Source organism: Crotalus tigris, unplaced genomic scaffold, assembly GCF_016545835.1.
Source record: "Crotalus tigris isolate CLP2741 ecotype Arizona unplaced genomic scaffold, ASM1654583v1 scf7180000019004.2909048, whole genome shotgun sequence".
In the NCBI taxonomy this organism is placed as follows: Eukaryota; Metazoa; Chordata; class Lepidosauria; order Squamata; family Viperidae; genus Crotalus; species Crotalus tigris.
The window spans coordinates 233,548-245,935 of record NW_024097319.1 but is presented as its reverse complement, the minus strand read 5'-3'; the positions used below and the strand labels follow the sequence as shown (position 1 = coordinate 245,935).

General features: G+C 35.5%; 1 protein-coding gene across 3 annotated transcripts in view; it reads right to left on the bottom strand.

The window, feature by feature from the left end:
- Positions 1–2,340: 2,340 nt before the first annotated feature.
- The window catches only part of PLEKHG7 (pleckstrin homology and RhoGEF domain containing G7), a 31,586-nt gene continuing 21,538 nt past the window's right edge, over positions 2,341–12,388 (bottom strand). For 2 of the 3 annotated variants that reach the window (XM_039358202.1, XM_039358201.1), the window contains exons 11-17: positions 11,981–12,152; positions 10,516–10,631; positions 9,721–9,814; positions 8,710–8,792; positions 6,748–6,898; positions 4,790–4,887; positions 2,341–3,262 (exon numbers count right to left, since the gene is read on the bottom strand). In XM_039358202.1, the coding sequence (XP_039214136.1) occupies positions 3,155–3,262; positions 4,790–4,887; positions 6,748–6,898; positions 8,710–8,792; positions 9,721–9,814; positions 10,516–10,631; positions 11,981–12,152 (822 nt within the window). In that variant the 3' untranslated portion in view covers positions 2,341–3,154. The remainder of the gene's footprint in view (positions 3,263–4,789; positions 4,888–6,747; positions 6,899–8,709; positions 8,793–9,720; positions 9,815–10,515; positions 10,632–11,980; positions 12,153–12,388) is intronic. The other variant, XM_039358203.1, reaches the window with a different exon arrangement.

The window sequence follows — 12,388 nt, the reverse complement described above, 5'->3', positions numbered from 1 at the left end:
GACCATTCGCAATTACTGTTTTGGTGCACTTTTGCTGGTATGGAAAGTTATCTACTATATATGTCAAACCTATTCATCTCCAATTCACATATTAGTAGAAGGCTTCAACTATTTCATATTTTGGCTATGGCAAGATTGAATTTCTTTCTTTATTCCATATAATTATATTGCTATTTTAAGTGATTATCATTTTCCCTGAGTTCTTTGAATTTAATAGTTTGTATAAAAATTTCAATCTCGGTGTCACTGAAACTCTTGTGTCTTGTAGACTTTAACTGGATGCAACAGTGCATTATAGGGCAACATTTTTTGAACCAAGGTACCTCAAACTTATTTGAGGTAAGTTATTTATCATTATTTATCAAATTTATTTGCTGTCCATCTTGGGGTTCAGATGACTTACTTTGCATCCAGAGTCTGGGACACATGACTTCTCTGGGATTGAAATTTGGCAAATTTATAGTCACTTCAATGCTGCTTGGAGTTTCAATACATCAGTTCTGCCCTAGCCTTCTGCAGGTCATATAGATCAGTCCCATCATCAACTGCTAAAGAGCAGTCAGCTGTGTTCAAGCTGCCAGGAAATTGGAAGTTGCTTTCTCATCCACTATTTTTCCCTTGGTTTTCTGTTTCAGTAAGGAAATATCTCTGAAACAATGATCTAACAGGTTGTGTATTGTCTAGTATTGTTAAAAAGGCTGTAGAACCAATATCCCTAATGTGTAGTGCCAAGTACATATTGCAGAATGGAAAGATCTCAAGAGATATAACATAATTGGATGTGTTTTATGAACTAGAGAGCCTATATAGGAGGTTAATTAGTCTTGTCCAAATCATATGAAAGTATTTTTAGTAGTACTTTCACCAAAACATTTCAATTAATTGTTTGACTATAGCATCCCATAGCCTCCTTTAATTGCCAATGGAATGGATAAAATGAGTGATGCATCATATTTTTTAAAAAGTAAAAAGACCTCTCATAATGGAAGATTTATAATGGATTTTGTATGTTTAAGTAATAGAATGTGTGCTGTATTGCCAGTCCACCTTAAAAAAAAGCCATGCTCATCTCTTAACAACTTTTTGGACATACTGTATTTGTGTCACTTTTCATTCTGCCTAAAATGATTCAGGATGGGTGGGTTATAAGGAGTTTTGAATAAATAAGCAATACAGAAGTGATTTCCCATTATCTTCATCCAAGATTTTCTCCCCTCCCCCCCCGCCAACTTTTCAGCCTCCCTTAAATGTTCGTATTTCTCAATAGTCTTCCATCCAAAAGAACAGTTTGGTTGGATCTTGATTAGCATGTCAAAGTCAGCCAAAGTTATTTAGATGCTACCAATTAGATTGCTTATTCATAAATAATATCTAGTGAACTCCTTAATAAAAATATTTTAATTTATAAATCAGAAGTCCTATTGTCCGTTAACCTGCCATAAGGTTATTTTTACCTGTAGCTTTGAAGTAATTTTCAACTTGAGAAATTCCAGTTAACTTGGTTGTCAAATATCTATCAGGTTCTTTTAAATCATGGTTATAAATTTGTTACTAAACTCATAAATCATATTCTGTGGCATTTTTGTTCCATTTTCTATTAGCATGGTTGCTTCAGAAAAACATTGCAGCCATAAAGCCCTGTTAATTCATTACAACAGAACATTTCTGTTTTACAATCATCAGTGTGGCAAATCAATCCTAGCAAATGAGCTGTTCTTCCAGTGTCTGATGATAACGAAGATATAGACATTTCAAAGCCTTATCGTTAATTCATTTGTTAATAGTTTTGTCCAAAAACCCAAACCCTTTAAAAATCCCTTCTGTTTCTCCTTTATGCCTAAGTATCTCTTTAATGCAGAAAGGAAGAATCAATGCTTCTAGAGCTATATGAAGTTTTTCTGGTCTTAGTTCTGCTATTAAATAGTTACCTTCTTGAGTTTTACTTGACACTGTTTTAGATAATTTCAATTTTTTTCTGAATTTCAAAGTCTCTCAAAGTAGAATCAAGGTTTTTCAGCTAGATGAATGTTCTACCAGGAAATCTCTGCTGGATACCATTTCTTCGTTGTCCAATTTATCATAACAAATGACACATACGATTAAATTCATCCCTACACCATATGAATTGCAACAATTTTCACATTAGACTTGCGTATTATAGGATTTTTTTTCTTTCTCACTATTCATCTCTGCTTTGTCTTCATCACTATTATCTTCAGGTTTTTAATTGTCATTATAATTTTTAGACAGGTCATATTATGTACTTAGAGATGTCTTCTCACTTTTTGAAAAGCAGCATAATGCTATTGTAGTTAATTTGATAAAAAATTAAGCATGAAAGTAAGTAAAATGTTAGTTTAATGGCATTTAATATTCTTATATTTTTCCATTTATGTTTATTAGTAAATGCAGATGAACTAAAGGTCATACCATGTTTCATCAAAAATAAGGCCTAGCCCAAAAATAAGCCCTAGTTTGATTTTTTGGGGGGTGAGCCTAATATAAGCTCTACTTCCAAAATTAGCCCTAGTTTTGGGGCTAGGCGCACCTAAAAATCAAGCTAGTGCAGGGATGGAGAGTGGAGTTGCCCCACACCCTCCGCACCTGCTTACCGTTGCAGCCAGGCCTCCCATGAATAGACACCTGCCTCGCCTCACTAGCCCACTTCTGCGGGGGCCCCCAGCCTGCACTTCATCAGCAGAGGCCTTCAGGAAAGGCCTCTGTAGCTGAGAAGGGAGCTCTGGATTCAATCCGTAGCTTAGTTCTTGGCTGCAGAGGCCTCTGACAGCAAAATGCAGGCCAGGGGGCACTGCGTGTGTCAATCTGGAACTCCATTCCAGATGCATTTCCTTTGGTCGCAGAAGAAATGGGCTGGTTGGGCGGGGCTGTCGGTGCCGCCACCGCCGTGAGGTGAGACTGTGGAAAATACCCCCTGGTGCCTCTTTTGGAGACAAAAATAAAATAAATAAAACTTGGTCTTATTTTCAGGGAAACAAGGTAGTAACATTGATATTTGCATATGTTCATATGAGTTATTCTCTGAACTCTGTTCAAACTAAAGAGTACTCTCATTTCAAAAAGGTTTCCAAACATTTTAACACTTTTCTTTAAAAATTGAAAAACATTAAAAAAGTAAAAACATTATAAGCTACAGCTAAATTTCAGAGGATTCAGCAAGTTGACTGAAAAATGAAGCTTTTGAAAGATTATTTCTTCTTATATAGTTGGTGATTGTTGTTTCCATCTGGGATATCCATGTTTTCTGAGAAAAAAAGCAAACGTTTTAAATTAATTTTTACAATTTATTTATTGAATTTGTATGCCACTTAACCCCCAATGACATTGGGTAGCTCACAAATAAAAACATCAGAAAGAGAAAAAAAGGACAAAAAAGTTGCAAGAATGACAAAAACCAGACAAAACAAAAGAGAAATAACTCACACAATCCATAGAAAGCTTCCTCACTCTTACTAAAGGCTGGAGTGAAGAGCCATGTTTTTAAGGCTCTTCAAAACGTAAACAGGGTGGGGGCTAGCTTGGTGGTTGGGGAACTCACTACATATTGCAAGTGCTGCTACAGAGAAGGAATGCTTTTGGAGTTCCAATAGATAGCGTTATTTAATCACAGGCACTTGTGCGCTGACTCTGCCAGATTGAATAGCCTGAGCAAATGCTATAAGAGATAGGTAGCCCCTCAAATAATTAGGTGCTATACTAACACGGGCTTTATAGGAATAGCAACTCCTTGAGTTGCACAGGAACCAAATAGACAACTAGTGCAGTTCATAAAGCAGAGGTGTTACACGGCACACAGGCAATGTCATCACTGCCCATGCCACTGTTCTCTGGCTCAGTTGAAGATTCTGAGTGATCTTTGAGGGTAATCGCATGTACAACATACAATAGTCAAGTCGTGAGATATTCTGGGTATGACTGACTGACAATCTTCCTGATCTAGGATACGGCATAATTGGTGTACCAAATGAAGCTGTGCAATGGTCTTCCTGGTCACAGCAGCCACATGCTTATTGAGATCCTCATGGGGAAGTGCAATCCCATGCAAAGTCAAAGATGAATAATTCAAGATCTGAGTGGCCCAAGTACTCAGAGCAAGTTGGTCTTTATAGGAGTGAATTCCTCCCTATCCAAACTGGCACAGACTCCAGTGGGACAGAACCTTAACAGCTTGGCCAGCCCAGGGTCAAGAGATATAATTATGTATTATCCATGTATTGATGGTTCTGAACTTAGCAGTTTATATGGATGTTGAAAAAAAGGGGACAGAGAATAAAACTATGGCACCCTACAAAAGAGGGGCAAGAATGATTTCTTCCCCCAAGCAATACTGATTGGAGCTGGTTCTGGAAAAAAGAGAATCATCATAAAATGATGCCACCATCCCTAACCCAGAGAGGCATCTCAGAAGAATACCATGGTCAACAATATAAACAGCCATTGAGAGTTCAAGGATGGATGCAGTACCTCCACCCTTTTTCTGATGTTATCTACAAGGACAACCCAAGTTGTCTCAATACTAAATCATGGCTCAAACCTTACTGCAATGGGTCTAGATAATCCATTTCCTCAAGAGTTCTCATATATTATGGACCGATTATTTTCTCAATAACCTTTCTCAGAAAGAAGAAAAGGGACTGATAGTTATTGAAAACTGTTGGAGAAGCAACAGCATTATTTCAAGGCAGGAAGTACTACCTCATCCATCAAAGAGGCCAATAAGGATGGATACATTTTATGCTTTCAAGAAACATTTCCAAAGTAAAATGCCTACCTTGGATACCTCTGTTTGTGCTTGAAGTAAATAGGCTCCTATGCACTGTTGATATCTATTTTCATGTTGTATTAGAAAAGCATTTCGTAGTCCCAATGCTAAGGAAATATAGAAACATGATATAGCTTCATTCCAGATCTCTATAAACAGTGAATAACTGCCTTTCAGTTTTCCCAATGGTGCTTTTTTCAAGAGGCAACTGGACTTTCTTGTTTTTCTTTGAAGACGTTTTGCTTCTCATCCAAAAAGCTTCTTGGATGAGAAGCGAAACATCTTCAAAGAAAAACAAAAAAGTCCAGTTGCCTCTTGAAAAAAGTACCTTTGAGACAATCATGACTAGTGGACTGAGAATCTCCATAGACATTTTGCCTTTAAGTTTGTAACAGGAATATTTAATTGCTGCTGATGTACATGCAGATAATTCAGTGAACAACTTCAATAGAATGTTCAGCTAACGTTCTTTTATATAGAAGTAGGCAACAATGACTTTTGGGTAAATTTTATGGAGCCTTTCTGGAATTTTAGCTATTAAATCTGTTGAGATCTCTTAACTGCTTTCTTTTCCTTAAAGTCTGTTATTGGGGAAAAGAGATGATGATGCAATGCATACATACATAAAAATGGTTCTCATCAAGACAATAAGTGTTTCTATTCTCTAATGTTGGTTTCTCCCCTTTCTTCTTTTGCCTCTGTCTTATTCCTATCATGTAAGTTCCTAAACAAAGATAGGTCTGGTTTAGATGTAAATGCAGCCTAAAAATTGGTCGTAAGTGGTAAGAAAACAAACAAACAAAAAGTTTCCAAAAATATTCATGAAAATCAATGTTGAGTACTAAATACAAAGTTCTTCAAGGAAATTAAAGTGCAAACTCACATATACTTTGGACATCCCATTTTCTCCTAACTGGTTCTGGCTCATGTAAAATAACATCTGCTACTGATACCCACCCTTGTTTTATCATCAAAGGAATGCCTTTCAATTACTGTAAAGATAGTAAAATAATGGGCTAACATTTTCATCAATATTAAGAAAAGGGTTCTTCTATAAGTGATGATATTTAATCTCAGAGCTGCCTGTGTTACTGTTTCCAAATAGAATAGATTGTATTAATAGAATAGATTGTATTAAGTCTAAATCTGAATGTGAACACTAGCTTTTCCATTTCCATTGCCACTTTAATTATCTGAATACTTACTGTATTGCTATTCTAAGGAAAGGGCATAATAGTGCCTCATTTTTCTTCTGCTGGTCATATATTTCACCACAAATGTCTCTGTCTCTACACACCATGCAGAAATAGATTACAGTTTTAAGAGCTGAAGCTGGTTTTATACATATATGATTTCTCGTGATGTAAGTATCACTGTAATCCCCATAATAGTATTTAATTAATCAAATATTGAGGAGATATGATAATATAATAGTCAGATGCACTATATATAAGGGTATCAGCTGTGAATAATAGCTTCATACTAAGATATGTTGGGGACATAGAAAATGGAGAATTCAAATATGCTGGATTTATTTGAAAATGGGTAACATAAGATTTATTTTGTAAAACGTTCATTTTCACATGAAGAGAGTACAACAAGAATAGATTGTTTAGATTTAACAATGAATAATAATGTCAGTGCTAAATTGTGGGTTTGTCCCATCAGTTTGGCTTCTTTCCCAGCACACTTTAAAAAGCAAATCCATAATACAGTATATGCCATCTATAGTACAGTATTATATGAATTCTATTCATTACTTACAAGTTGTTGAATATATACAATGACTGTTTAGAGGCTTTCCAATGAAAGTAGACATTTTTGGAAAAACTTCACACCCCTCTTCATTATTTAAGTTTTCTAAATATTTTAAAGAGGGCTGACGTAGATGACCTGGCCTTCAAGAAATGATTTTAAAATCTCTGGCAAAGCAATTGTAAAATCTCTGGCAAAGCAATTTAGCATACCTGTTATATGGAATGAATCAATATTTTTTACCATCATTCTATCTAATGGAATAGGCTGGCCAAGTACCATGCAGTTACCACCTTCTTCAAGCAAAGATTGTAACTCCAGACTGAAGAAAGAACAAGCAGGTGTTAAACTCAGGTCAAATTTCTGAAATGAAATGAAAAACATATTTGCAATCCATGATTGCAGGGAAAGCAGGAAAGATTCAAATTAAGGTAAGTAGCTAAATTACAGGACATAGGAAAAAGGATCCTCTGGGATAAATAAATAGGAATAAACAGTAATGTGGGGGGTGGAAGTAGGGCTAGTGTCAAAAATGGCAAGTTGGCAGATACAGTATTGTGACACAAGACCTGGCATCTATGGTGCACATACTTCAAAAAGGTTAGGGCCTTTATAGTGATTTCCTTGCCAATTTTGATATCCCTGCCCACAACTGCCACTGAAATAGAGACTGTAGGAAAAGCTAGCAGCTCGTCTTACATCCTCTATGTTATAGTTTAATTAACCTATAAAGATCAATTAATGGATGGCAGATGGAACGGTGGAAAAGGAAACCAACTAATTAGGAAGGAGACAGGAAACTAGCTCCGAATCATATACTGACACAAGTTTGGGCATGTTCAAAGGGAAGAGGGAGGAAGGAAAAAAGACAAAATTGTTTGAAAACAGCAATGTGAAGCTGATGTTTAAATCAAACTACTAATATGAATATGAGCTTTTCTATCAAAAGCTCTACAATGAATGGCTGGCTTTGCACAACATGCTAAACCATAATGCGGTTTCTTTATTTTTGGCTTAATGAGGTATGTGAATCAAAATGCTCAAGAAATCATAGCATTATGTTTGAACCAGGCCAATATACCTTGTTCTACAAACTATGATTACAGCTAGCCCCATCTTAATGGTTGTGAAGCTAGTCACTCTTTGCACAGCTTTTGACATAAGCCAGAAATATTCTCTGGTTATCAATATTAACTGTATTTACTACCTATTGTGAAGAGACCCAAGGGGAGTTCCCATCCAATATCCTTCAGCCAACCTGTAATAACTATTATGCACAATGAAATGGAAGATACTGAAAGTATGGAACCTAATCCTAAAAATAAATATGGTTGACATAGCAAATATTACAGGTCCTCCAAAGATTTGGCTTGTATCATGGCAACCCTTAAAGCCCTTCTGTTCTGGCAGACTAACTCACCCCAAAGCATAAGCCAATGGCTTTAGTGTATGTTTTACAAGAGTGTTTTTTTGTTTGTTTAAAGTTGATTTTCAAATATAAGCTTTCTCCCTCCCTGTATGTTTAGTAAGGCCAGCTAATCTTAGTCTTTGCATTTCAGTAGGCCTATTTCCCCTCAATTTCTAGGGATTTCTTTATACAAGACATGTTTAGACTGTTGCAAATTCCTTATTTCTGTCTGCCATCTCTTTGATCTATGATATTTTCCCATCTTCTTAAGATTGGTTGCTGCTGATTCGAAAGTTGTTGATCAGGATGTACTGAAGATGAACAAAAGAAGTTGGGGGCCATTTCAAAAAGTGATTCTTCCATGTAAGCAAATAGTGGGCTTGTTTAATAAGGTATATCTTTGTAAATGTTAGCAACATGTGCTCTCTCTCAGAAACTGCTTCAGGAAGCAAAATAAAGGGAAACAATTCCAAGTTTGGGCATGTTCAAAGAGAAGAGGGAGGAAGGAAAAGAAAAGACAAAATTGTTTGCAAACAGCAGTGTGAAGTTGATATTTAAGTGGTGAATGAAACAGTTCTGAAAATAAGTCAGGTAGATTTCTGCAAAAGGACATAGTTTAATTCCATAGCCCTCTTCTTAATTCTTTGATAATTAAATAGCTATGCCAGTTATCCGCAACTCTTCCAGTTCCCAACAAGTCAAAATGTATATAAATACAACAGAAACTGATTGTTACTTTTCTCTTTCTTTCCTTTTATTTTGTTACCTTTTTATATCGGTTAGGTTTTGTAATCAATAGCAAATCATCAAACAAGAACAGATAGATGTCGGTAAATCTCATGGATTCTGCTGAGCAAAAAAAAGGTGAACTGTGATACAGGTATATTAAAAACAAAACTATTTTCTGAGCTCCTCACTATCTCTTGATTTTGGCAGATCTAACAGAAAAATTTGGAAGAAGTTAAAAAGTATGTTACCTTTTCTGACCAATAGATCTTTGATTTTATATATCCTTTTATGCATGAGGAAATTGGAAGAAAACAACTCCTTCCTATTAACACTCTACAACTTTAAAAGTATAAAGAGATTAAATTTATATTTGAGTTATTAAATAGTCATATCAGCCATAGTGGTACTGTATGGACTACAATGTAAAGATATCTCCTCATGTAAAAATACTTGCGGTTGTATTTACAAGGCTGAATTAAGTAAATGATTGCGAAGCGCTGATAGCAACAGAAGTAACTTTAGGGCACACTATGGTCTGGAGTTCCGCAGTAACTGGAACTCATCATCAGGAAAAAAAAACCCCAGTCCCATTATGAGAGAACTGGCTAAGAGAAAGGAGTTGCACCCATAACAGGCTGAACAAAAGAATTCCTCAAGAATTAATACTTTAGTAGACTGCTGAACCAATCCCGGGAATATTGGTATGCAAGCAAGGGAAAGTCTAAGTAATAGACTTTGATTTTGCAAACCATGGAGAAGGATGCTGTCTTGATTTTATGAAATTCCTGAATACTTAACATTTATGGCATTTATGGAAGCCCTAATTTTCTATGACTAATGCTCTAATTTCAAACTATGGCCATGTACTTTTACTTATTAAATAGTAAATATCCAGAATTGGACACAAAAATGAGCTAGAAATTCTGCCTGGATAACATGTATTCTGTGCCTTGTTAAGACTTTGTTTTTGTTCTTTCATGAGATTTGGAAGCTGTTTCATTCTGCGTACTGTCTAATATGCCTGCCAAATATGAAATATTGTATTTACCTGCAAGTATCAATCGCCCTTCAAGAACAAGTGATCTCTTTGTAGGTGACAAGATGTTTTCATGTGGATTATCTCTTAGCATGTACTTGAGAGACTTAAGATAGGGAAAAAGGAAGGTAGAAAAGGCCACAATAGATAAAAAGTGAATTTTTATTGAAAGTGTAAAGAAAATAAATAACAAGTAGATGTCAATAGAAAACAAACTGATATACCACGATACTGTTAAAGGGTACAAGAATCAAATCTCATATACAAACTTCACAATACAAGGTTATTAAGCTCTAATCTTTAGCCCTGCTTTGTTAACAAGATCAGGGCTTCTAACTTCAGCAATACACACCCATGTTTTTTTTTTAAGAAGAGTCTGCATGGATCTGGTCATGCTTTCTTCTCTTGGAGACTGGCCAAAGAAATGAAAATGCTGAGCATAACTACAGTATACCATATTCAAACATTAAAAATGCTATAAAAGAGCAACTGGAGGATGGGGGAGGGACTGAAGGGGTGAAAATACAATATTTTTGTTTTAGATTCTCCAAGGCCATACTTGCCTGGAGACCCTTCAACCTTTATAGTTCATACTGTGATACATCATTTGAAACAAATAATGAATAGATAGTAATCTTTTATATTCAACATTTTGATTGACTATTGTGATCTACCTGCCATGAAGGTAGAATGTTCCACACTATGTGATAATGGTTATCTTTTACTCAATTTGTATGACAATACTTAGGCGAGAAAGATTAAAGACTATATTATAACATTTTCTATGCTAATCAAGAAATTGCATACCTCAGGAACAAAATGTCTTTTGTCTTGATCCCAAAGTGAAGGCCAAATTATAATTTCCTGAAGCTGTTTAAATTTCTGAAAATTATCCAGCCATTTCACTTTACCTTCCAAATCTCCTAAAATTATGCCACAGAAAGTCAAGAATCAATGACTGGTAATAACATCTCTATAAACATTTATGGTAGCAAATATGTGAACATTGGCAATCTTCACACAAAAAGTGAATGTCCACATTAGATAAACTCAATCTAAAACAAGTGGTTATCATAATATTTTAGAATAACAGTTTTGTTATATATAGCAAAAATGAATTGTCAGATTTTTAGTTTCTTGTGCTTATTTGGTTTGAAAAGTTGATTTTTTTTCAGTAAGTCTGTATAATACTACTACTGATAATAGTATAAATAATATGTACATTAATTTTCAGAACAAAAAGATTCCCAAGCAGCTTATAGTAAATGACAGAAGTATTTCAAAACCAATATCTAATAAGAAAAGCAAATATAAAAAATATAAGAACTGTAGCACAAAATAAAAAATATCCCTATATAACGATAAAATAGTTAAAATAACTGCTAGAGAATTGGAACTAAAGAATAGAAACAAAACTGATTAAAAAACTACATGGCAAAACCCACAGAGTGTTAGGTCCACCAATGTGTCGTGCCATTCTGTTGGAGGGGGAGGGAGGTTGGCATTTATGGGATGCTTTTGCTTTTGCTGCATGCTTTGGAAATAGGGAGGGGGATTGTTTTCGGAGATGGGGCAGACTCCCAGCTGGTTCCAGTCTGGTTCCAAGGCCATTGTGCCATGAGAGTGACCTATTATCTGCCTAGCCCCTCAGCATTTTCAAAACATCTTCTTGGCATTACATTGGCTGCTGGTGGACTGGTCAGGGGCATTGGGTTTGGGGAAAACAAAAGAATTGCTTTGTGCTTTGGGCGGGACCTTCAGATTCCGTCTGACTTTACTGCAACTACCTTCTCTCACTAAAAGTTCTTTGGATTCAACTCAACGGATTCAAGAGTCTTGCTTTCCTCAGGGACTAGCTGGGGCAGGTCCTTACACAGAGAACAAAAAGGACAGAGAACGAAAAGGGACAGAAGGAACAAAAAGCTTTCTAAACAAAAAGAGTAAAACAAGGGTGAAGGCCAAGGGATATTTCAGTGTTGTGGGATAAATACGGAGAAGGCCTGGCCACATCTCAGTCTGCAAATTCCCTAGGCCTTCAGAAATAATCTAAGACTTGTGTAGAAAAAAAAAAAACTATAAAGATACTGTAGTCCAAAACTGAAATATATTATAGCCTTTGAAATGTGACAATGAAGTAATGAAGTAACATCAACCTTGCATTGCTATTTTTTTCTTAGTTAGAATCATAGAACAATTTTTGCACATTTCTTTGAGAAACTCAGAATAGAACAAATCCCAAAGCAGCGTTGATATTTTGAATTTCTTTACTCACGTATTGATGTTTCCACCTTTTCCTTAAGTGAATTAATGATAACTTTCTCTGCTGTCTCTATATTTTTCCAAATGTTCTTTAACAGAAGGGGATAGCGGGTCAACTTGTGTAAAGGTGCAACTAACATTTCAGCTAGTCGGAGTCGCTTACATTCTTTATTCCGTTCACACCACTGTTAAAATTGATGGAAAAGACATGTTAGGAAACATAATTTCAATGGGATTTTTTAACAGAATAAATATTAAGGCACCAGTTCTTTTTATTGTGCTCAGTGTAGCACATTTTTCCATATCATTTTTGTAGTCTGTCATTTTTAAATCTATTTTCGATCAGTCTCAGTCTTGTCCAGTAAAACTTCTTCCTCTTGGATAATTTCTTTTAAACACAGATTATCTATAATGGCAGACA